Source organism: Etheostoma cragini, chromosome 21 (assembly GCF_013103735.1).
Source record: "Etheostoma cragini isolate CJK2018 chromosome 21, CSU_Ecrag_1.0, whole genome shotgun sequence".
NCBI lineage: Eukaryota > Metazoa > Chordata > Actinopteri > Perciformes > Percidae > Etheostoma > Etheostoma cragini.
In genome coordinates, this window is record NC_048427.1 from 13,691,790 (window position 1) to 13,714,295 (window position 22,506).

The following is a 22,506-nucleotide window of genomic DNA, read 5'->3' on the forward strand; positions in this document are numbered from 1 at the left end:
CACACACACACACAAGCCAACATGTTCCGAAGGCTGTGGCGTAATGGCTCTCCTGCTTTGTGAGATTACAACAGGATAACAACTTCTGATCTGATGCTCTGCAGTGCTCAGCTGTAATCACATGAGCAACAGGCTATCTTCTTACTCATCTCTTGCATATGCGTGTGTTTGAGTATCGGTGTATGGTTTTCTTTATCTCTCCATGTTTCATTCCCATTTTGTACAAACCTCTGTGGTTGACCTCTGGTCTGGAGGTAGTGGTGATTTGTGGCATGGAGCCGCCCATATCCAACTCAGTCAGAGTCAGCTCATTCATAAAGTAAGGCAGCTGTAAAGAATATAGCATTGTTTTTAAATGATATAAAATGCATCACACTTATGGTTTAGTTAATTTACTGAAACTTTAAATAAAGCTGCTCGCACTCTGATTTTACTCAGCTTCTTCTGGATCTTGTGGGAAACCACATCGGCCCAGTGCTTCTCTCGCAAGAAGTCCCAGAAGATTCGACCAATTAGAGCGTTAGCCCACGCAGTCTGGCTTGTCCCAGGGTGCTCTGCTAGACCACAGGTACACTGGAGAAAAAGGGAAAAAAGACAACCGAGGAAAAGCTAAGCAAGGACAAGAAAAGTGCTGGTTTAGTCCAATTTAGAGCTAAAAACAATGTTTTAGGAATGTTCCCACAGTCTCACTTCATTTGATTCACTTAATTATATCTGCTAGCATGACTTACATTTTCATTGATAGTGGGGCTTGTTGCCGTGCTGCTGGCTCCAGATCTGGAGAGGGGGGTGAACTGCTCAGTGGCCAGGAGGCGAGCCATGTATCCGGGGTAGTCCAGCAGGGAAAGGCCCCCGGTGCTACTGGAGGTCTGACTCACAGGAGCTGCAGGTATGCAGGGGACCGGAGGTGTGAAGGGGGCGTCGTCTTCACAGCTGGAGCCTCTGCTGCTTGGGACATTACCCTGGACATTGACGCTCGGTGCCAAGGCTGGGTCACCTGGGAGATTACAAGCAGCATTGTTGGTAATGGTTACAATGACCATCCATAGAAAATGAGTTCATTCCATCAGCAGAGCAAGAGTCATGTCACCTGTTCTACTTTGCCTTTTCACGGAACAATGTTAGGCTACTATGAATGTGGCTTTGATATTCACATTAAAAGTCTTGCAGCATTCTTGTCATAGGTCCACTTTTAATGTGAGAACCACGTTGAGTTTTGTGTAAAGACCTTTCTGTTAAAGAGGAGAAGCTAAGCGCACCAGTGTTGTAGTAGTAAGTAGTAAGTCTCTGATGCTGGTATGGTGAATTATTATACACATTTGACTATGTGAACTTTAATCTGATTCCCCCGTTTACATTCTTCTTGCTAAGCTAAGCTAACCCGTTGTTCCTGATAATACTTAATCCAGAGGAAATAAGAATGGTAAGTATTCTGTCAAACTAAAATCCTTAAAATCACTAAACCATATACTATATATATATAGGTAGATATATACATGTGTGTTTTTTAGAAAAGATTTTAAGATCTTTTTGTTTGTTTTGTTAAATGGCCTGGCCCTGGAGTATTTGTCCGAAATTTTAACTTTGCGTGAGCACACATTGTGGTCTTTGAATCAGCTGGTTTTAGAAGTGCCAATGTCCAGGTTTCAACGGTGGGGTGATCAGGATTTTGCAGTGGCTGCCCCAAAACTATGGAACAAGTTACTCTCTGATATTCGGACAATAAGAGACGTGGCTCTTTTTAGGTCTAAACTACAAACCTTTTTGTTTAGGCTGGCTTTTAATACCTACAGGGCTGGCTTTTAATACCTACAGAAGTACAATTTTCTTTGTAACCTTTTCAGATTTTACTGTATTACATGCTTCATTCTTTTGATTGTATAATGTTTTGTTTTCTACTTGGTTCCTGATGCAAAGCACTTTGGATAGCTGCTGGTTGCTGTAAAGTGCTATATGAATACATTTTGATTGATTGATTGATAGATTGATATATGTTGGTAATCTTATACAAAGTACAGAAAAACAAAGCTGTTTTCTTTCGGATGCCTTAGCCTTGTCATGTCACGAAACAACTATGAGATTTGCATGTTCTTTTGAAAGGGATTGGCTTTCAAATGCAAAGAATTGAAGCAATTGAAGAATTGAAGAATTGTACACATATATAGCATTTGTATAGATGCCTTATCTGGAAGCCCTCTCTTCTTTAATGCAATATTAACATTTCTCGTACCCAATCTGGACACACATCTGCCAGGCTTCTGTCTGTCCCTCTCCTTGTCCCTCTCTGTCTCCAAAGATGCAAACAGGAAGTGACGAAACCACTCTTCTTTCTCTCTTCCTGTGCGGCCGAAGAGGTAAAGAGTGGTGGGAAGGTCGTGGACGTATTTGGAGGAACTTTGTTGTGGACTTGCAGGTTCAGCTCCCGGCTCCTCGCTCCGACTCCCCTCCGACCTTCCTCCCTCATCTGTGGTCTCTGTCCCGGCCAGTTGGATGCAGATGGGATACTTTGGGTTCCACATCCGCTTCCGAGCCAACAGAGATGGCAGCAGGGATACCTTTGGGGAACAGTGGCAGAGTTTTTGTTTTGTGTCTAAAGCAAAATTCAGCAACAAGCAATGCAGTCAGATTCATGAAATTAATTCTAGAGAGCTGAACCAATATTAGAAGTTTATTTAAGTGTTTCTTGCCATTAAACTTGATTTAAAATATGCTTTTCACTATATTTGCTTATTTTATCTCAGATATTACTAGCAAGTTCAGGCCCTGAACTAAATCCCATGCATTCATTAGTAAGACAGTGAATGATACATAAAGTTGGTCTACGTTTACTGCAGCTCTGCCCTACATACACCATCAAAACATCCCCGGAACCCCAAAATGTATCAGGCCTTCACTTTCCTTTGTAGATCCCAATTTAAAAAACAAACAAAAAAACAAGCAGCCTCAAATACAGAACAAATGTTCCCATAACACAGTTACTTAGTCATCATACTTTGCTCTTTGCGAGCTGAAAGGAGCGTGACTTGACAAAGGTGGTCTCGTGGACTCTCTCATCGTACGTGGCCCTGCGGCTGATGTTGTTGCGCGGGGAGTCCAGTCGGAGACAAGAACCCTCCAGGGCAGCAAACACGGAGTGAGTCAGAGCTGGATGGTAGGTTTCTGGGTCGTAATCATGTATCTCATTCATCCAGCCCTAGAAAGGCAGAAAGTGAGTGTTAATTTCAATCAACAGCGTGCACACAGTTTCTAGTGAGTTATAAACACAAGATCTGCAGTTGTTCAAGTCTAGAAAATCATGCTACGATGACTGTAATAAGCCTAACAATGCAGTAAAAAAAAAGATCATACTTGGTCAATTTCTCTCTTGGTAAATTCATCTCTCGTGGATTTCAACATATATTTTGTTTTAATATGGCTGAATTTGTTATGAAACCAAAGAAGTAGAGGAGGCGAGTTCGCAAGTCGAGGGGCAAGAGGATTAGTCATGCATAATAATGTCAGTAATCGAGAATATTCTGGAATATAAGAAAATATAGCTTTTAGTTTAAGGGGACATTGTTTCCTGATTAGATCTTCAAGGCAAAGCACCTTTTCTGGCTTCATGCTGCCTCCACCAATCACAGACTTTAGGTTACAGATGGCAAAGGTTAGTGTGTAAACCAATCCTAATAAAATGAAATCAGAGCAAATCCACCTGAGGATCATACTTGATACATTCAGGGCCCTATGTTATCCCTCCTGTTGTCCTTGGGTCAAACTTGACCCATTTTCAAAGTTTCTATATCATTAATTTGGGTTTCTTTTAATCAAAGTGTCCAAATATAACATAGATGGTTCCAAAAAATGAAATGTTTCAAAACAGCAAATGAAATACACTTTGACATACAGTAAAAGTCTGTGATTATCCACTCCACATCCTCTAAACTCAGAAGTTGAAAAACAATTCATAATTTCTGTTTTTATAAACACAGAAATTGGGTGTAATTCCATATAAATGAGGTTTGTTGACCATGATTCCAAACCAGGAGTGTAAAACTAGTGACAAGTTGGCTTGAATTTGGCTAAGAAGATTTAGGCCTAACGCAGAATTGGGAGATAAGCAGGTGAAACAGACAGAGGACAACACAAGGGTTAACGATGTAAGTGCATGGCGTGAAGCGCATGGCGCAGGTGCATTTAGGTGTGTCCAAATCTACTTTTGCTAGTTTGAAAAGAGGGTCCGTGCACCGGGTGCATGGTTCAGAAGGGTTGTACTTAGTGTCTTCATTGATCAAAGGTGTGTTTTGGGCTTAACATGTAATAAACCAATCAGAGTTTCATATTCTATTCCCTTTAAAAGCCAGGCGCGTTTTTACCGTGGAGATTATAGTTCCTGCTTGACAAAGCTAGCTTAATCGACCAAGTTGTATGCAAAGTATTGAACTAGCTACAGTTTACGATTGAGGAATTGCACAGTGGCCTGGAAAGCCACAAAACAGGGTTTTTAAGATTGTGTATGTGTATATATGAATTAAACAAACAAGCTTTAATGTGTTGATTAGTGACCATTAAGATGCGGGTAGAAGTATTTTTGAGCATCAAACAGAGCCAAGCTAATTGTTTTGCTATGCTATGCTAAGCTAAAATCCTGTGAAATTAAAAAATGAGGAAGCATTAATATACAAAAATGAATGCCTTTTCAGCATATGCGGAAGAGTTCATTAGGACTCAGGCCTGGATTGACCCGGTCTGTTTTTTTCAGGGGTTAATTGGTCGCAACTCGCAAGCGCCGGTGTTCAGTCATGGCACTGGTTTGAAATCAAAGTTATGGATGATGTCCCTAGACTGCTCGAACTCGCACCCCACTCTTTTTATTTATGTATTGTTCCTTGCAGCCGACTGTCAGAGTGCAGCCTGGTTAATGATGACGTATTTTTGACACCTTCCTAAATAACAAAAACAAACTGTCACCTCCTATATGTCAGTAAGCGGTACTTGTCGAAGGATGCGACCGCTCGCTAAAAGAAGCTATTAAAACGGACATTACAAAGTGTAAAACGGCACTGTAAAGGCAACAATAAAAAAAAAAAAAGGAAATCTCTAGAAAATGAATTGGCCAGATGTGCTGAGCAACTTTTCCATTAAAACCAGCGAAAGCGAAATGCCAAATTACGACGAGGAGACTGGTAAGTAAGCTAAGCTAGCTAATAAGGAGCAGCTGCAAGATGCTAGCATTTGTGCAAAGCACAGTAAAACAACATAGCCTGCAAACCAGCGTTCGTGTTTATGAGTCACACTTTTTGTTGCAGTTCCACAGCTGTAGCCAGTAAGAGATACAGTTAATATTAATGGCGAAGAGTATGGTGTAGACCTGCTCTATACCATAACATGCCCTGAGTGAGATAGTTAATGATGCTACATTATTCGGCATTACAACGTGTTCAATCAATCCTTGACATTTTTTATCAGTGAAAGAGTGTGTGTGTGCGTGTTTGTGTGTGTGTGTGAGAGAGAGAGAGAGAGTGAGAAAATATAGATCCATTATGCCTCTCATCATAAAATAAGGACAGTAAATATCCCAAATCCATGACTACAAGGGAATAGAGTGTTGAATTATTTATAGTGCGATACGTTTAATAAATTCATTCTTTTGTGTACTTTTTTAAGGTTTGGATATTTGTGAACTCTTGTTTGCAAAGAAAATAGATTCTGATATTGTAAAACATTATAGTGTGTAGTAAAGTATAATAGTGTTAACTCTTCTAATAAATCTACATTGTGAAGCAACACTTTCTGTATTTGCATTCAGCTTGAAACTATATTTTTAGAAAATTCACCGAATTACAAGGCTGAAGAGAACAGTGCACCATTGCAGACTTATATAATAAGGTTTTATTTACATAATTTTAACATAGTCAGTCGTGAAGTAAAGTGGGCACCAAACTCCAGGGCTGAGAGTTAGTCCCGCTACGGCCCTGTTAGGACTGCTGCGTGTGTGCTGAAAGGTGTCATACTGTATGGTCCCCTTTGAGAGCTTGTTGCTCCCTCCTAATGCTCCAATTAACTAATAAACAATCTATTATTTAAACTGAAATTACTTTTGTACTGTATTCATACAGCGGTGTTAGCCTCTGCTAACACCATTCAGAATTGTGGCCGCATTTAAAAACACCATGACTGTAAAGGCAACCATGACAAACCCTGAGTCTCTGACATTTGCATGTCAACAGCCATGAGACTGAAACCAAACCTGCTAATGACCAAACAAGGGAATTATCTCAACACTGTGACAGTACAACCCCCATTTCCAACCAACACCACCGCTCTTCACTCCCCCTTCTCTGCCTTGCGCTCTGAGAAATTACAGCTTCCTCCTGACTGTATCCCCACTAATTGCCTCTAGATCTGACAGTGTCTGGGTGGTAGCTGTCCTCTCCGGTTGCCCCTTGCCGAGCTCAGTAGCCAGTAGGGGAACAGTAATTACCACTGCGGCTCAGGCAGTTTTTATTATTGAAGATTTTAATTGCATTCTGGGCATCTCATTTAGTTGCACTGTTCTTTTAGTACAAATTAGCAAGGTCTTGTTACTGTATTTGGAGTGAATATGTTTTTTTAAGTCCATTTAGAAGTGAGTTACCTTTACCAAGTTACCATCTGTTTCTCCACTGTTCTCAGATGCTAAGCTAGCTAGCTGTCTGTGACGGACAGACATGACAGTGGTATCAATTTTTATTTTTAAATCCAAAGTCTGATGAGTATGCATAAGTGCTTTTTCTCTGGTGTTATTTCTGGAAGACATTTTGCGAAATATGTTCACAAATCATCAGATTTACCTTGAGGGTGTCAGACTCAGTGCTGACAGTGCCACCTGTCAGAATGACTTCACCTAACAGAGTCTGTGGTCTGCATGGAAGAGCTGAGCGGCGAGTCCTGCAGGAACCCATCCTAATGAGCAACAGTCCTAACAAGAAGCCCAGTGCTAATCCCAGAGCCATGCCAGAGAAGTATGGACTGAGAGGTAGGATGAAATAGCCATAGGACAGCACTGCCACGCAGAATAAACTAATGCGTGGCAGAGGATGAGGGTGTTGAGAAAGGGGGGAAGTTCTAACCAGGGGCGCTGTAAGGGTAGGTAATCGCTCCACGGCTAACACTTGCATCACGTCATTGTCTGTACGTATTTCCAGTTCCTCATGGTTGTGATGTTGTCTGTTTTGATGCACAGGGCAGGGGCCACAGTGGGTGCTCCCTGGTTGTCTGACAGAAGGCCAGTCAAACACAGGCAAAACATCCACGTCTGCTTTTCTAGTGTCCCTCACAGGAGACTCAGAGAGAACCGTGTCCATGCTACCTTCATGCCCCAACGCTCTGGAGCTAACATGATGAGCCCCATGGCTCTTACACTGTTGTTTGGGACTGCCTGGGTTCTCCTCTCTCATGATCTTACTGAACATGCTGCTCAGAGGCTCGTGCATGGCCTCCGAGAGCTTCCTCTTGGTGTCCTCTAACTCCATTTTAAAGAAGCTCCCTTTCAGACTGTCTCCACTAGGGGAGTGTGAGCTCGGAGAAGGGGGTGCGGTACGAGAGTCCCCAGTACCGCGATTCTTTGTTTGAGTGAGCTGCTTCCACAGGTGGAGGTTGAGGCGGGAGTCTGATTTTGACTGAGACACTTCGGGTTCTGAGCGGGAGATCTCCGTGGAGATGGACTTTACAAGGCTGAGAAGGGGCCTAGGACTGAGGGTAGAGCCTTCTTTAAGCTCCAGCTCTGTGGAGAGAGACTTGACCAGGCTAGAGAGGGGTCGGTGGGTGGGTGAGGAAGTGCCCGGGGAGAGGAAGCTGGGGCCACTGGCGGAGCCCAACGATTCAGGGGACGAGGGCGAAAGCGGGACATGGAAAGCTTGGGACTGCAACTTTCTTTCATCCTCAACAGAAAACTGCTTTTCCTTAGAGAGAGATATGGAGGGATAGTCGTCATCATGGTCGATGGAGAAGATGAGTTCACTGTCGTCCAGACTGTTCCACTCTCCCTCTGTCCTGGTCAGTTGTATTACAATCCCTCGATGCCTCTTGGCCCCACCCACTGGGGAGAGGCCGACCGCCGGGCCTTTGTCCTCACTTCTTTCCCCATTTGTTCCAAGCTCTGCCATTTCTTCACTTTACATTGCACAGCCAAGGCACCTACGATTCAGTGAAAGAGAATAAAATAAAGAACACAGCTACATTATTAAGCCTCGGATGCAGAAAAATTAAAAGCTTTGAGGGAATGAGCCATAGAGCGAGAGACAGAGAGGGCATCTTTTCCACAGTTGTGCCTCATTTATTACAGAAACTGCTTACCAGTGCCAACTCCGTATTATTGTGTGAATGTCATCTAGTTTGGCTCTGAAGAGTTGTTGAAATCTACATTAATCCGTACCCTGGTGAAGGACTCTGATCCCAATAAGCACATCTCCTGACTGCCAATCCACATATTGAATGGGCTTCAGAGGCATGCAAAAATAGACAAGATAGTTTCCCCCAAATATTGCACAAACTAGGGCAGCTTAGATCTAATGTCTTTGGGGCTGATTTGATGTATATTGGATATAGAATTCATTCATTTTCTATGCTCTCCTTCAACATGAATATAAAATGAAAAAGGCATAGTTTGAGTAAAGACGCCTTTCAGTATTAAACAAAGAGAGTTTATTTTTGTCTTTGTCATATTTGTTATTGCCGGGCAGCCAGATAGCTCAGGTGGTAGATTGGTAGTCCATGTATACAGGTTTACAGCTTGATGCGGCGGGCCTGGGTTAGACTCTGACCTGCGGCCCTTGCTGCATGTCATATCCCCCTGTCGTATCTTCAGGGTCCTTTTTTTTTAAAGGTTATCGCTGACAAATATGTAATGTTTTCATGCTAAAAAGGCATTACCACACTCACTCACTAAAGTGGTATTCAGCACGCCATCTCCCCAAGGAAACAACTACAGTGACTTGCAGTATCCGCCTCTACAGAGCTAACTGTCAGACGAGCCACAACACTCCCTCATGTGTCTTCTCGAGCTGTTTAAAGAGTTACGTTCAATCCTGAAATAAATAGTGAGGAGAGTTCAAAGATGCCCTCTCCCCCCACGTGGTTTTTGACTGTCAATAGCATTTACACATTATACGGCCACCACCTTCTGGCTTACATGGAACAGAGAGGCAATGTGTGTTATCTGCTCTCATTTTGTGGGAGAAAAGTGCAGCTCTGCTTCATTAGACACAAGCTGGGGAACAGCACATAACAAAGGCCCAGTAGGGAGTCTTTTATTCGCTGTCTCTCTGGGTCAAGTGCCCTGCTCTTTATGCAAGTTAAACCCCACCTCTGACTGGTCGCATTTATGTAACTGTATTACAGTCCTGTGTGGCACAATTTCAAGCAATTCCACAGCAGCTGGTGGGTTCTGACTAATCTGCTCTCGCCCAAAATGGATGGTAGGGACATAAACCTCACAGACACACATGCAGCCAGGCAACATTAGACCTTCCTTACAGCTTTTTTACAGGGTGGGAAGAAAACAAGTGTCAGAAAACACAAATGCACTCGTACGCCATCAGGCTAAACCACTGTTAGGCTAACAATGTTTTGTCCAAGCTAATTTTAGAACACTAAGAGCACATGTCATATTATGAAGCCACAGTTTGGAAGCTGCTGTGAATGGACTCTGTTTGGACTCCAGATGCTGCTGTATTCTTTTCACTAATCCAAATGGTCATATGTCAAATAACTGCTGCTTTTTTTTTGCATAACCTCATTGCAACTAGATTTGCATCTTTTGGCATTGGCCTTTTAGACCAAACACGGTTTGCACTGTGTATGCCCCTGGGTTCACCACACATCTACAGACCTGCAGCGAACCTGCGCCCACGCTTTTGCTCGAGGCAGGGAAACGCCATCAATGCCCGACGCAACCCACTGAAACAATGGGTTTCAGCATTTGGTCTGAAAGGCCCTAAGGGTCTGCAATCATGCTAGCAGCTCTGTGAGACTTATGTACAGCAGTGCCTTTAGCTAAATGCTAAAATCAGTTTGCTAACATTGTACTCAAAAGGACAATGTAAACATTCTGATACCATGACCACCATCTTAGTTTTGCGTGCTAGCATGCTAAAATAACTTAGCTAACTAATACATGGTAAAACTAAGGGAATGGTATTAGTTTTTGATAATAAGCAATAGAAGGGGTCAAAGTTTCGACAAGATGGTGCAGCGTCATGATAAGTTGCGGGATCACTAATACTATAATTTAAATTTCATGTAAATCTATCCAATAGTTTTTGGGACATTTCACTCAGAACCACAAACCTCACATCAGTATAATTAACTCTCTGGAGACCACGAATGTGTGTATGTTTTGATCTATAAAGCTGTAGGCTCCAGCTAGCATAGCTGCTAGAAGAGCTAAAAATATAAACCAAGTAAGGTTGAAGTGAATGAGTCATATAGCCACACTTCATTGGCTGCCAGTCGATATATGTTATGGCTAAAATACCGGTCCTTTTTTTAAATGTTTTATCATCAGAATTCTTTCTTAAAGACATCCACCCAAAAACTCCTATACATGTTGCAAAGTGTCTGTGTTATTGGGGCTGACTACCCCAACAGTCCTTTGGTTTTTTTCCGGTTTAACTGTGTTGTTGAAAGCATTCAGCCAAATGTGTATTTTTTTTATCAGTTTATTTTAGCAATATCTGTTGGAATTTTGGAGCTATTGCCTGGTTGAGTTTCTATTTGAGGGGAGTCATTTTGGGTCAAGCAACATCTGATGCTTAGTGCTAAACGGTAATAGCCAATAAGAGAACTGTTAACCGCTCTATAAGGTTGCATGTGAAGTATATAGTGATCTGTGAGGTCCGTAGCACAAAACACTGCACACATCAGCTCTAAGTGCAAATCTGTGTGTGTGTGTGTGTGTGTGTGTGTGTGTGTGTGTGTGTGTGTGTGTGTATGTGTGGGTGTGGGTGTGTGTGTGTGTATTTGTTTGCCACCCTCTGATCAGACACGAAGACTAACAATCTCAGATTAATTTAATGCTTTAATGCTTTACTGTGAAATCTGACAAATCACACACAGCCAGATTATGGGCTAAACCAACATTTGGTGGAGTGTGTTTCCAAGCTAGCTCATCTCTGTGACCCAGTGTTGATTGTAGTTGTTAGTATCAACACAATCCAGAGTCACTTGCCATCAGTGCAATTCCTCTATGCTTAAGATCCAATGCAGATGCTCCTGTACAGGATGCAGGGGGGTCAGCGAATGGTTTGATGAGTTTGAAAATTGATTTCAATAGTGTTTTGGGAACGTATTTTGAACTGAAATGAATCGTAACCATGTTCCTCAGTAATTTATGGTGTATAGTTACTGTTCAATTTTTTACCAATAATAATAAAAACTATTGAACAGATAATACATTTATCTCTACATTTATCAGTTATTATTATTGAAGGACCATGAGAAGTATTGCCCTTCCCAGACTCTGTATCTTTGAAGACAGAGCCTGTAGTGTTGCAGCCCCGCAGAAAACCTCCAATGTCATTTTTATATAGGTCCCCTCAAAGTACACTAACTACTAAATCAGAATTGCCTATACTATTTTTCTTATACAATTGTTACGGAATATATACAGTATGTATTCCATCTTGAACAATTTCTTAAGCTTTGTATGTCATTTTATGTAAAAGCTGACCTGGGATCAGTTGAACAGAGAGACAAAGAGAAAAATGAATCTGCAACTACTCTGAAAAGCAAATTAGGCCTAATCAGTTAGTTTTCAAGCAAATATTAGCTGGTTCCTTTTTTCAAATGTGAGAATTTACTGCTTTTCTTTTTCATGTATGAGAGAAAACTGAGTCAACTGAGTTTTGGACTGTTGGTGACTAAATGTTACACATCTGGTAAATTTATAATTAACATTTTTCTCTCTATTGTGAGATTTTATAGACAAAATGAAAATAGAAAATAATCAACAGATGAATACATAATGAAAATAATTACTATTTGTTGCAGCCCTAGTGACACCGGAGGGGTTAAAGTATGGGCAGACAGACAGATCTCTGAGCTTACCAAAACAAAATGCATGCTGTCACAACTACGGAAATATGTGACCCGATTGAAATAGGGTCATTAGGCCATAAAATATAAATGTACACAAAACAACACGTGGCGCCTCAACTTGTGCAGTGGCTATTTGCAGGTCACAGAATGTAGTTAACACTTCCACTATTACTTCCAGAGCTGCACTCTTTCTCTATTCCGGACATGCACAAGACAAGTGTGACATACAGACATAACAGTGTTAAGTTAAAGTGAGTGAGAAAGTGTTATGGGCCAGTAGAAATGAATGGAACAGCAAATGTGGGCAGCACCGATGATGTTTTGCAACAACCACAAAAAGAATGGCAACATGAATAGAGAGGAGGAACATATTACTTACATGAAAAATATTGCTGTGCACGGAAATGTGACTAAACCCGCCGGTCAGGGATGTCTTCTGCTGGTTCCCTCTCCATTTGTGTGCACAAGGAGCACAGACGGAGGAGTCTTAACACGCTCTATTTCTCTCTTTCTCTCTCTCGCTCTCTCTCTCTCTCTCTCTTTTCTCTATCTCTCGCACACACACACACACACACACAGTTCCACACGCACGCCTTCACCGACTGCCTGCTGCATCCAGATGTGTCATGCGCTGCCGAGAATCACAGCTCGCCAAACTGATTATGAAAAGCATGGCCACGCTGTATGATAATCCAGATTAAGAGTCCTGCAGCCCCAACAGACACACAACACTCACCCACACAACTGTGCATCCAGGGTGTTGTCTAATTGTACAAACGCACAACATAGCAACAGCAAAGGTTCTGGCTGAGTAGGCTTTATAGTGTTATTTTCTATTTTGGTGAGCACACAAAAACTATACTCAATTTATAATTTATAGTATCCAAATCATTACTAATTAGTGTGTACTTTTTTCGCCTATTTTCTTCAATATTGTTTCCAATGGTGAATACATTTAAATATTCCGGTAACAATGAAAAGATAAGAAGAGGATACAATAATTGACACCCGCATCTCTCTCTCTCTCTTAAAACACACCAGAAGCCCTAGAAATGACAAAATAAAGATCAGGGTTGTGGTGTGCAGGCTGCAGCTGGGGTGAAAGACAAAACCCCCCCTCCATCACTGAGTGGAGGAGTTCCTGAACACTGTAGCTGCATGATGAAAATATCGCCAGGACCATTTATGGGAAAGTAAAGTGGGCCTTTATTTACAGAACATCCTCTATTATTCCTATTTCATTATCTGCTGCCTAGGGGTGTAAATCACAAATCAAAAGGTACAATATTATATTGATTCTTAGGGATACCATGCAATATTTGCAACAGAGTTAACCATTTTACTACTGAGCTCTTCCAGAGATTTAAATTAAAAAAGCAAAGTATTACTTATTTTGGTAAAAGGTAGAATATAAAGATAATAGAAGAGACAGTAAAGTGTGAATACTTGTGTCGATATTTTCAATTTGCATCGATCATATTAGATCGTTGGGAATTCAATCGATAAATCTATGTAATGTTGCCCCCCTACTGCTGCCTTTGTAGGATTACACTTTGCTGATTTGCCTTCATGTCAATAAATTCATTTATTTGTTTCTAAGTAGGAGATAGAAAAACCAAGTACCCAGGGCCCCAACATGGCAAATACCTTCAAAAAGCCTGGAGTGGAAATTATTGGATTTACTGGAAATTTGACATGTTTCACAATCTTTTACATCCTCACAGTGGAAGCCTTACACAGTTTTACAGTCACTCCAGTATATGTAGAAAAGAGGACTGAAATATGAATTCACACTGACTGTCGGCGACATTGTGAGGAGAAATGGCTTTTTCTTCAAATAATATCACATTCGATCATAACTTTAAGCGCCCGGGTCAAAGCCTGTATGGAAGACAGAAACAACCAGGCTCTTCCCATGGTGTAATTGCGACCCTGTATATGCTGACCTCAGACTAGACAATGTGGGCCACCAGCAGCAGCCACTGAAAGTCAAACTTATTGACTTTGTCCTGGTGTGTGCTGCACTGTCCCACCTGGCACAGAGCACTGCAGCTCATGCTGCATATTCTATTTATTGAGGCCATCAACATGTGGTCTTTGGGCATTGGAGCTCCAGAACAGGCTGCCGGCTGCCCACTCTATCCCGGGGAGATGGATTATGACGTGCTGAGCTTCACCGTGGAGACTTAGGGCCAGCCAGCAGACTATGTGCTGGACTATGGAAACTTAACAGACAGCAGTTTAAAAAACAGAGCAGTTTTATTATGAGCTCAAGAGACAAAATACCTCCATCTCCAGTGTCTTGTGCAGCGATGAAGATGGACTGTGAACCAGCATCTATATTCCTAGATCTGGTCGAGAAGATGCTGCAGCTGAATGCAGACCAGCGCATCAAACTCTTAGAGGTTTTTGCAGCATCCATCTTTTACTCACAGCTTCCCTCAGAGCTCCAATCCTGACACCTGCATAGTGATGATGGACACTGACGAGGCTGAGCCTGTTTTTGTTTCTATTTCTCTTTATTACCGGTATGTAGGCTCATTTTAAAGCCCCCCCATCAGTGATCTCTGTCCCTCATGCATAGAATTGGTTGTAGACATGTTATGTAAGAATTTAGGTTTGTACTATAGCTCCTAATTAACTTAATGTATAATGTGGCCAGGTTGGATCAGTGGTCAAGCGGGTGCACATGTACTTTGAGGTTTATACCTCGATGCAGAGGTCCAGGGATTGAATCTGACCTGTGACCATTTCTGGACCTGTCAAAAATGAAAGGTGGAAAAACCCCAAAAAATAATCTTTAAACTTACTATATAATTAATATGAACCGATTAAAATGAGTGATACCTTTAGACTGAAATGATATGAACTGATGTGAATCAGCACAAAGTGACACAGGGTGCAAGAAAACTCATATATAATGAATAAAAAATCTGCTGAAGGTTTAAATATAACTCCTCTTCATATTCTTATGCTATAATGCCATTATCATAATAAATCCCCACAGCCCTTTCTATCCTGATACATGACTTTAATTGCTGCTTTACATAAGAATGAAATCCAGACCGTATATTGCATTGCATGAATATATTTAAAGTGCAGCTATGAAAAGCATGCTGTTTAACACATCTCCATGGCATATGGTATTATGATAATTATGCAGCTATTACATCAGCACATGGGTTTGTGAAAATGAATGGGTGCAGGGGCCCAGGGGGTTTTGTTGCTCCCTTTAACCCCACTGCAATGTCTGTGAGTGACTGTGGGCATGTGCATGTCCCCCCCCCCCCCTCGCAACACGCACACACACACTCACAAACACATACCTTGCCATCTGTTGACATGTGCAACTTCAAAAATAGCCTTCTACCAGAAGCTTCCCTGAGTGGCCCACAGATAAGCAGAGCAGGATTATTTCTATGTGGCACTGCAAGTGGTCGTGTCTCTACGATGACCACGTGTTGGTTCGCAATAGTTCACTCCTGCAAGACTATTTGATTGGTTTCAGTAAGCCTGTGTCTGTTTGTTGTGTTTTTTTTACAGCTATCCAACTGCAAATGGAGCCCTTTCCTGATCAGTTCATGGAATTCCACCCGATCCATGGTACAAATGTCCGACTGGACTACTCAGGAACCCAGGCCACCCGGGTGGAGAGCTTCGCGAATGGTGTGTGTTTCAGCAAACGGCCTCTGAAGCCCGGGGAGATTTTTCTCATAGAGATCGAGGATAAGGAGCTGGGCTGGTGCGGCCACCTCCGAGTCGGCCTGACTGCCAAGGACCCCAGGAGCTTAGAGGTGGTACCTGAATACTCCATCCCAGACCTGACAGACTCAGGGGACAGCTGGATTTTTGCCATTACTCGCAACCATAACAAGATCGTAGAGGATTCTGGAGCAGGGGGTCAAGAGGCTGGAGACGGAGGACTGGCTGGGGGCCGGAGGCTTGGGCGAGGGGAGGTTGAAGATGGAGCAGTAGGCGAGGGAGATGGAGGAGGAGGCAACAACAACAACAAACCAAAGACTTTCTTCACTGACTCTCACTTGCACATTGAGAATGTTCGGATCCCCAGAGACAAGCTGGTGGGTCGGAGCAGGCCCGGGCGCTACAGCCACATTTTAGATGACTTGTATAAAACCAACTGCCTGCCTCCCACGGCCAGACGCAGCCGGATAGGAGTACTGTATGTGCTTAAAGGGCAAGACCTGGCTGATATGCACATGGTCATCAACGGTGAGGACATGGGAGCTTCTGCAAAGGGGATCCCCTCCACCCAGCCTCTCCATGCTGTGGTGGACGTCTTTGCTGCTACTAAGTGTGTCCGAATTGTCCAGGTGGAGTACGGATGTAAGCGTCACGGTGATACTTTTAATCATGGGTGGATTGTAAAACAAAGGGCTCGAGACAAAAACGACTTAGAGTGCCTGAAGTCGTTTTGGGCCTCTTTGGGGTCAGTTTGAGGCTCTTTAAAGCTTTACTGCATAACATTTTTATGTTAATGATTGTCTGTCACATTCAAGCCGTTACCAAATGAGTTTCTACAAAGCTAATTAAGACTATCAGCTCCACACAACCGTCTCTGTATTTCTCAGTACGGCTGTGTTAAGAAGATTGTGGCGTCCGATGGCTTTCCCACGCAAAAACGCAAGATAATTACCTCCTCTTAAGAGTTCATCATGTTTTTTTTTAATTCTCCTTGGCTACTAGCAACTGCGTGGGGGGGGGGGGCACGGTCACTAATGGCTTGTATTATGTGGACACGCCTACAGTTTGTTGTCATTAGTATTCTCCATGGGGGCGGCAGTAACTATGCACTATAGCTTTAAAGGTGTTTTGCATCTCTTTGTGCTCATTTTGAGTCTCTGTGTATATGTTTGGAGTCTTTTGTAGTCACATTGTGTCTCTTTGCAATAATCATTTTGCATCTTTTTGTGGATGTTTGATTGACTTTCCAACAAGAAGTGTTAACGTTTTTTTAAATCTTTTATTTAATTCATTCTGGCCAACGGACCTGTCCATGTCAACCTTAATATCTCATCTGCTTATCCAGTCTTTTGTGTTTTTTTTGTCTCCTTTCTCTTTTGCTTCAGTCTCGTCCTTGCAGACGTTGTGTAGGAAGGCCATCCAGAAGCACATTGTCCACAGGATGGCCATTGACTGGCTGGAGCTGCCAGAGGCACTGAAGCACTACTGCAAGTATGAATAAAGGACACAGACCTGCAATGGACAGAAACTCCAGCGGTGGCCTAAAGGTTAGAGAAGCGAGCTTGTGACCGGGAGGCTGTCGGTTCAATTGCCAGACCGACATGATAAAGTCTGGGTGGGGAGTGTACCTCCCTCATTACCCCCACTGAGGTAACCTTTCGGAAGGCCCCTAACCCCAACTGCTCCAGTGGCGCTGCTCAGACTGTGGTCGTACTGGGCAGCTTCCAGGTGTGAATGTCAGACACCGCCTACCAAGAGCCTGGGTCTGTCCAAGGTTTCTTCCTAAACAACTGTCACACAAATGCTTGCTCTTGAGGGAATTACTGGAATTGTTGGGTCTTTGTATATTAGAGTGTGGTCTAGACCTACTCTCTCTACTCTACTCTATCTGTAAAGTGTGTCGAGATAACTGATGTTATGATTTGATACTATACCTAAAATGAACTGAATTTGATCAGGGTGTTCCTGCAAAAGAGAGTATTTCTCTGTGTACCTAAAAGTGAAGTTAGTGAAGATAAAAAAATAATAATAAAGAAAATGAAAAGGACATTTAATTTTATGATGGAAGTCTGTGTTTAATTTATAAATTGTGCTCTTGATACCTGCCTGATACTTGATACCGCTGATGGAGTCATTTCTCTGAGATGGCAACTGCTAACTAAAATAAATTCACACTATTTCTTTTTATCTGTCAAATGTGACAGACTAAAAGCGTAGGTATAGCTTACCCTGTACTATAAGGTGATTCCTCTACTGTAAGACAGTAAGTCAGGTGGTTATGACACAATCGTTAGCCTATTTTTACAAAAAGGTCTGCTACGGACCCATAACTGAGAAGAGCTACAGGGTGATAAAGCCTTTTATACACCGTTGTGTTTCTTTAGAAATAAACAACAGACAAATAGAGTCTTTAAATGCTTCAATGTAAAGTTATTCGTGGTCAAAGTGGCGCCAAAATGAATGGCAGTCAATGCAATGCTAACGACGGGTGATGGCTTGGTAGCATCAAAATGGCGCCATAGAAGCTACCCTTAGAGAGGAGAGGCTTACCCCCTTGTGTAGGAAGGAGAGGCTGCATGCTAGCAGGAAACTACACATAGGTTAGTGATAGTAGTAAGCCTTAGACTTTGGTCTCCTCCTTCTTTAAGCGGGAGGATGGCCATGTATGCTAAAATAGCTGCTGCTGAGCTAACTTTTTAATTTGTATTTTCAGGTTTGCATAAAAAATACCAATAATTTTTTAAACTCACGTCACCCCCTCCCCGTCTCGTTTTACCCATTCTCATCTGGTCACCCTAGTGTCAGGGTAAACTTTCCATTCAGTGTGTGACCAAACTACTGCTATGGCCAGTAAAACGCCTCCATGGAGCACCGTGCGTCCACGTGCACTCCTGTTGTCCGACACTGCCATCTATTGTGAATGCGGGTAAGCGCAGTGGGCGGAGCTCCAGTTAAATCTCCAGCCAGGATCTCTTCACGCGAGAGGATAAAAAACAGAAGAGCCCGACAAGATCTTCTGTCGCTGCCGTTGGAAAAAAACACAAAAAGATTGAACCAGAAAGAGAGTCATTTGGCCTTCAGCTGATCCGTGCAGACACAGCATGTCTTTCTGTCACTTTTCCGGCGGGGAGGTCTTCAAAGATCATTTCAAACCAGGTGAGCACGCGCTAACTGTTCAGAGCTGTTCTGTGATGTAACCCGCCTCCCTGTTAGTCGGGATTATACAGGATACAATTAACATTTACTTTTTATGTCCGGCCTGGGGTTGTCTTCAAATTAACCACTTTTAATGGACAATTAGTATTATTTAACTAATGTGTGATAGAGGAGGGGCACGTCAGGCATTATTGGCCATAGCCTACTTTTTATTATCCCACATTTCAGATTTGTAAGATTTAAGGGAATCGAAGTCGAAGGAGGCCTACTAGTAATAAAAATAATAATAATTGTAAAAAAGTGCTGTTGATGATTGTGGTATGACACAGCAGTGTTTTTGTTTCTGTTATGCTGAAATCAACGTGTACAAGTACAGGGTCATTTCACATGAATATAGCTATAATTATGTAAAATGACCTTTACAGTGTTTCCAACCTTTTTTTTTGTCTTGTGACTGCTTAATATAAATCATTTTGTGATAGGGCTTCATGATCTGAGGAAAATTGAAATTATTTTGAATGGTAGTGCGATTGCGATATGATTCACGATATTGGAGGAAATGATGCTTTTTGTATCATTATTCTCATTTTCATTGAAAATTACTAACAATGAAAGAAATTAAAATGATTATAGTGTGGTTTTTTTTCTGAGGATTTGCACCAAACAAATATTTTTTTCTTTAGTCTGCATAGGATGCGATTTGCAGGCCGGGACATCTCTGCAGCACCACAATGGTTCACACTGAATGGTTTGGCACATATTTTGCCATTTGGGATTTAAATATAACACTAGTCCATATTGCGATTTTGATACAATTGCAATTAATTTGTGCATCCCTAATTGTGACTTCATCACATATTATGGCCTTTGTGTTGACACACGTTTTCAGCTGTTGAACCAAAGTGTGATTTTTCAGACTCAGATTATTCAGTTGACATATATTGAAAATTTCAAAGAAAAATGACAGAAGAATAAGAAAACAATGAATTCACTAAGTTGTTTTTGTGTTATTCCTTTAACAATCATGTGGACTCCTCAGTTTTACCTTTGGCTTCAATGCACTATTACTTTTTTGTTTAAGTTTGGTTCTCAGCTTGGAAATGAAACAGTGGGATGACTTCATAAGTCACTGTCCCTCGCAGGTATGTACGTGTGCTCCAAGTGTAACCACCCGCTGTTCTCCAGCCGGTCCAAGTTCGCCCACTCGTCTCCCTGGCCGGCTTTCACCGACACCATCACAGAGGACAGCGTCACCAGGATGATGGAGTCTCTCACTGCCTACAAGGTCAGAGTCTCCTGGGCCCTCTTTGATTTACTGCTGCATCATTTACACGGATCAAAATGAGGACACATACGTGGAATTTTTCTTTGGAGCATCGTTGCTCACTTACACATACAAAACAACCAAAACAAAATATTCACACTAATATATATACACAATATATACATACTATAAACAGGAACAATATAGAGGCATGAGTGCAATGAAGAGTTCAATACAATTATTTAAATGTGGAGAATAGTGCAAAGGAGACTGGGATGAATAGTATTAGGTTATTATATTACAAAATGAACAGTATGAACATATGAACATATGAACAGCAACATCCTATTGCTTGTGACCCAGGAGGTTGATGTGATTGTGTGTCGCGTACGCAGGTCCTGTGTGGGAAGTGTGGCAGCGGGCTAGGCCATGAGTTTGTAAACGACGGCCCAGGGGAAGGAGTCTCACGCTTTTGAATATTCAGTCACTCGCTCAAGTTTGTCCCCAACAAAGGTAAGATCAACACAGATATGAGTGATTGTGCCATAACACTACAATTCAGCAAATGTGCAATATCCAGAAGTGCAAGTTCCTATCTATTTGACTGATTTTATAGATCACAGCAAATACATTTTCTTTAAAAATATTTATCAGCATTGCTACATTGTTTTATTGTGCAACAACAATAACTCTGGGATTCTGTTATATTTTGATGTGGTTTTTTTTGTGTGCAGAAAGCATAAATGGAATTACTTTCACCTCGCTTTCTCTGGGGCAAAGGGCGTAAATCCAAAAATCAAAATACATGGCTTAATATGACAGGTAGTAAGTGAAAAAGTGTTTTTTTGTGATTCACTGAAATTTTGGCAGGTTTGGATGGCGTATTCAGTAAGAGTTTGAATACATATTTGTAAAAATATTCCATTACAAGGAAAAAAAGCATAGGGAAGTAAAAATACAGTAAGTATTAACAGCATAATAACAAAGGTAAAAGTACTTATAATGCGGAATGGCCACTTATATAGTGGTATGTACTGCACTATATTACAGGATGATTATCAGCATTATTACCAGGTGGATATAAATCTACCAGAAGAATGAAAAAAGAAGGTTCTCTCGATGGTTGATAAAAGTGGATTTGCATTGAAAACACTATTTCTCCTACAGTGGCATATGTTTACCTTTTTATTAGAAAGTAATACTTCCAGAGTAAAATGACTTGAATAGAAGGAAAAAAATGTTGTCACTGACCATTACATGATATTTTAGAGGTAGATTAAATGTTTTTCTATGAAATCGTATTATTAATAATAATAATAATAATCAACAGAATATTTAAAGTAAGTTACATAAAGCTTAAGTAAACGTGTTCAGAAATTTTCCTTTATATTTAATATTTGTGACATGAGTTTAACTAGCAAAAGTTTGTGTCTCTCTTTCCCAACTTGTCCACTCACCATCAATGCAACGTTCTGCTGCTAACACTACACATTCAGCTATTTTCGTATGACTCAGCATTTTAGTGTATTTCTCATTTGTCTCACTCCCAGGCAAGGACAAGCAGTAAAGAGCGAGGTGTAAGTGAGTTTTGACTCTGGCTGCTGTACCTGCTGCTCAGTCCTGGACCAGTGAACCGGTCGGGTCAGTGGGTGACGTGGACGGGACAAAGGCCCGGCAGGGACATCCTGTCCACTGAGGAATCTTTGACCAGCCTGTGACACTGTGAAAGGACCACACCTCTGCAAATATTCCTTTATGGAAAACAAATGTTACATTACTGGAATACCTCATATTTTAAATTATCTGAACTCCGGGATTATAATTTTATCAGCAGATTTACATCATTTTAGCAAGGAATGAGGAATTTATTGCTGTTATCTTTTACTCCATTTTACTTCCCAAGGCCGAATGTAACCATATTATCTATGCAGTGAAGAATTTCCCATTTTTTCGTCAGTCTGCTCTTTGATATCTGTTTTGTTTGTTGATTTCAAGATAATGCCACAGCAAAAAAACTAATCATTTCTTTCTCCCCTTTTGTTATTTACTCTAAGCCATTGTACATGAAAAGAATACGAAAATGCAAAAGCAGTCAATGTCTCACAACTTTTGTTCAGTTGCATTTTATTTTGAAAAGCTTACATTAGAGTTTAGAGTTTAGTGGACAAATGCAAATTTTGCACATGGATGCTCCATACAGGATATTGATGCTCACCTGAAAGAACAAACAATAAATTATAGTTTGATAGATTTTTTCTTGTCTTTTGTGATTTAAATGCAGCGGGGTAACCTCAAGTCTACGTAACCTTGTAAAATACATGTAATGA

General features: G+C 41.5%; 3 protein-coding genes across 3 annotated transcripts in view; 2 read left to right on the top strand and 1 right to left on the bottom strand.

The window, feature by feature from the left end:
- Nucleotides 1-12,662, bottom strand: part of tex2l (testis expressed 2, like) — a 16,043-nt gene extending 3,381 nt beyond the window's left edge. Inside the window, exons 1-7 of the mRNA XM_034860414.1 lie at nt 12,437-12,662; nt 6,813-8,157; nt 2,993-3,193; nt 2,231-2,555; nt 732-997; nt 424-573; nt 229-328 (exon numbers count right to left, since the gene is read on the bottom strand). Of these exons, the coding sequence (XP_034716305.1) occupies nt 229-328; nt 424-573; nt 732-997; nt 2,231-2,555; nt 2,993-3,193; nt 6,813-8,126 (2,356 nt within the window). The 5' untranslated portion in view covers nt 8,127-8,157; nt 12,437-12,662. The remainder of the gene's footprint in view (nt 1-228; nt 329-423; nt 574-731; nt 998-2,230; nt 2,556-2,992; nt 3,194-6,812; nt 8,158-12,436) is intronic.
- A 2,750-nt stretch (nt 12,663-15,412) lies between these two features.
- On the top strand, nt 15,413-17,940 carry neurl2 (neuralized E3 ubiquitin protein ligase 2). The gene is made up of 2 exons (XM_034860427.1): nt 15,413-16,401; nt 17,145-17,940. The coding sequence occupies exons 1-2, from the start codon at nt 15,477-15,479 to the stop codon at nt 17,258-17,260; spliced, it is 1,041 nt and encodes a 346-aa protein (XP_034716318.1). The 5' UTR covers nt 15,413-15,476; the 3' UTR covers nt 17,261-17,940.
- Nucleotides 17,941-18,709: 769 nt separating this feature from the next.
- Nucleotides 18,710-22,430, top strand: msrb1b (methionine sulfoxide reductase B1b). Its single transcript, XM_034860438.1, has 4 exons — nt 18,710-18,915; nt 20,058-20,200; nt 20,575-20,692; nt 21,730-22,430. The coding sequence occupies exons 1-4, from the start codon at nt 18,861-18,863 to the stop codon at nt 21,744-21,746; spliced, it is 333 nt and encodes a 110-aa protein (XP_034716329.1). The 5' UTR covers nt 18,710-18,860; the 3' UTR covers nt 21,747-22,430.
- The last annotated feature ends 76 nt before the right edge of the window (nt 22,431-22,506 follow it).

Coding starts and splice junctions, on each gene's coding strand:
- neurl2 (XM_034860427.1), top strand. CDS start 15,477: ATGTGGCACTGCAAGTGGTCGTGTCTCTACGATGACCACGTGTTGGTT. Junction 16,402..17,144: donor TGTCCAGGTGGAGTACGGAT/GTAAGCGTCACG, acceptor CTTTTGCTTCAG/TCTCGTCCTTGCAGACGTTG.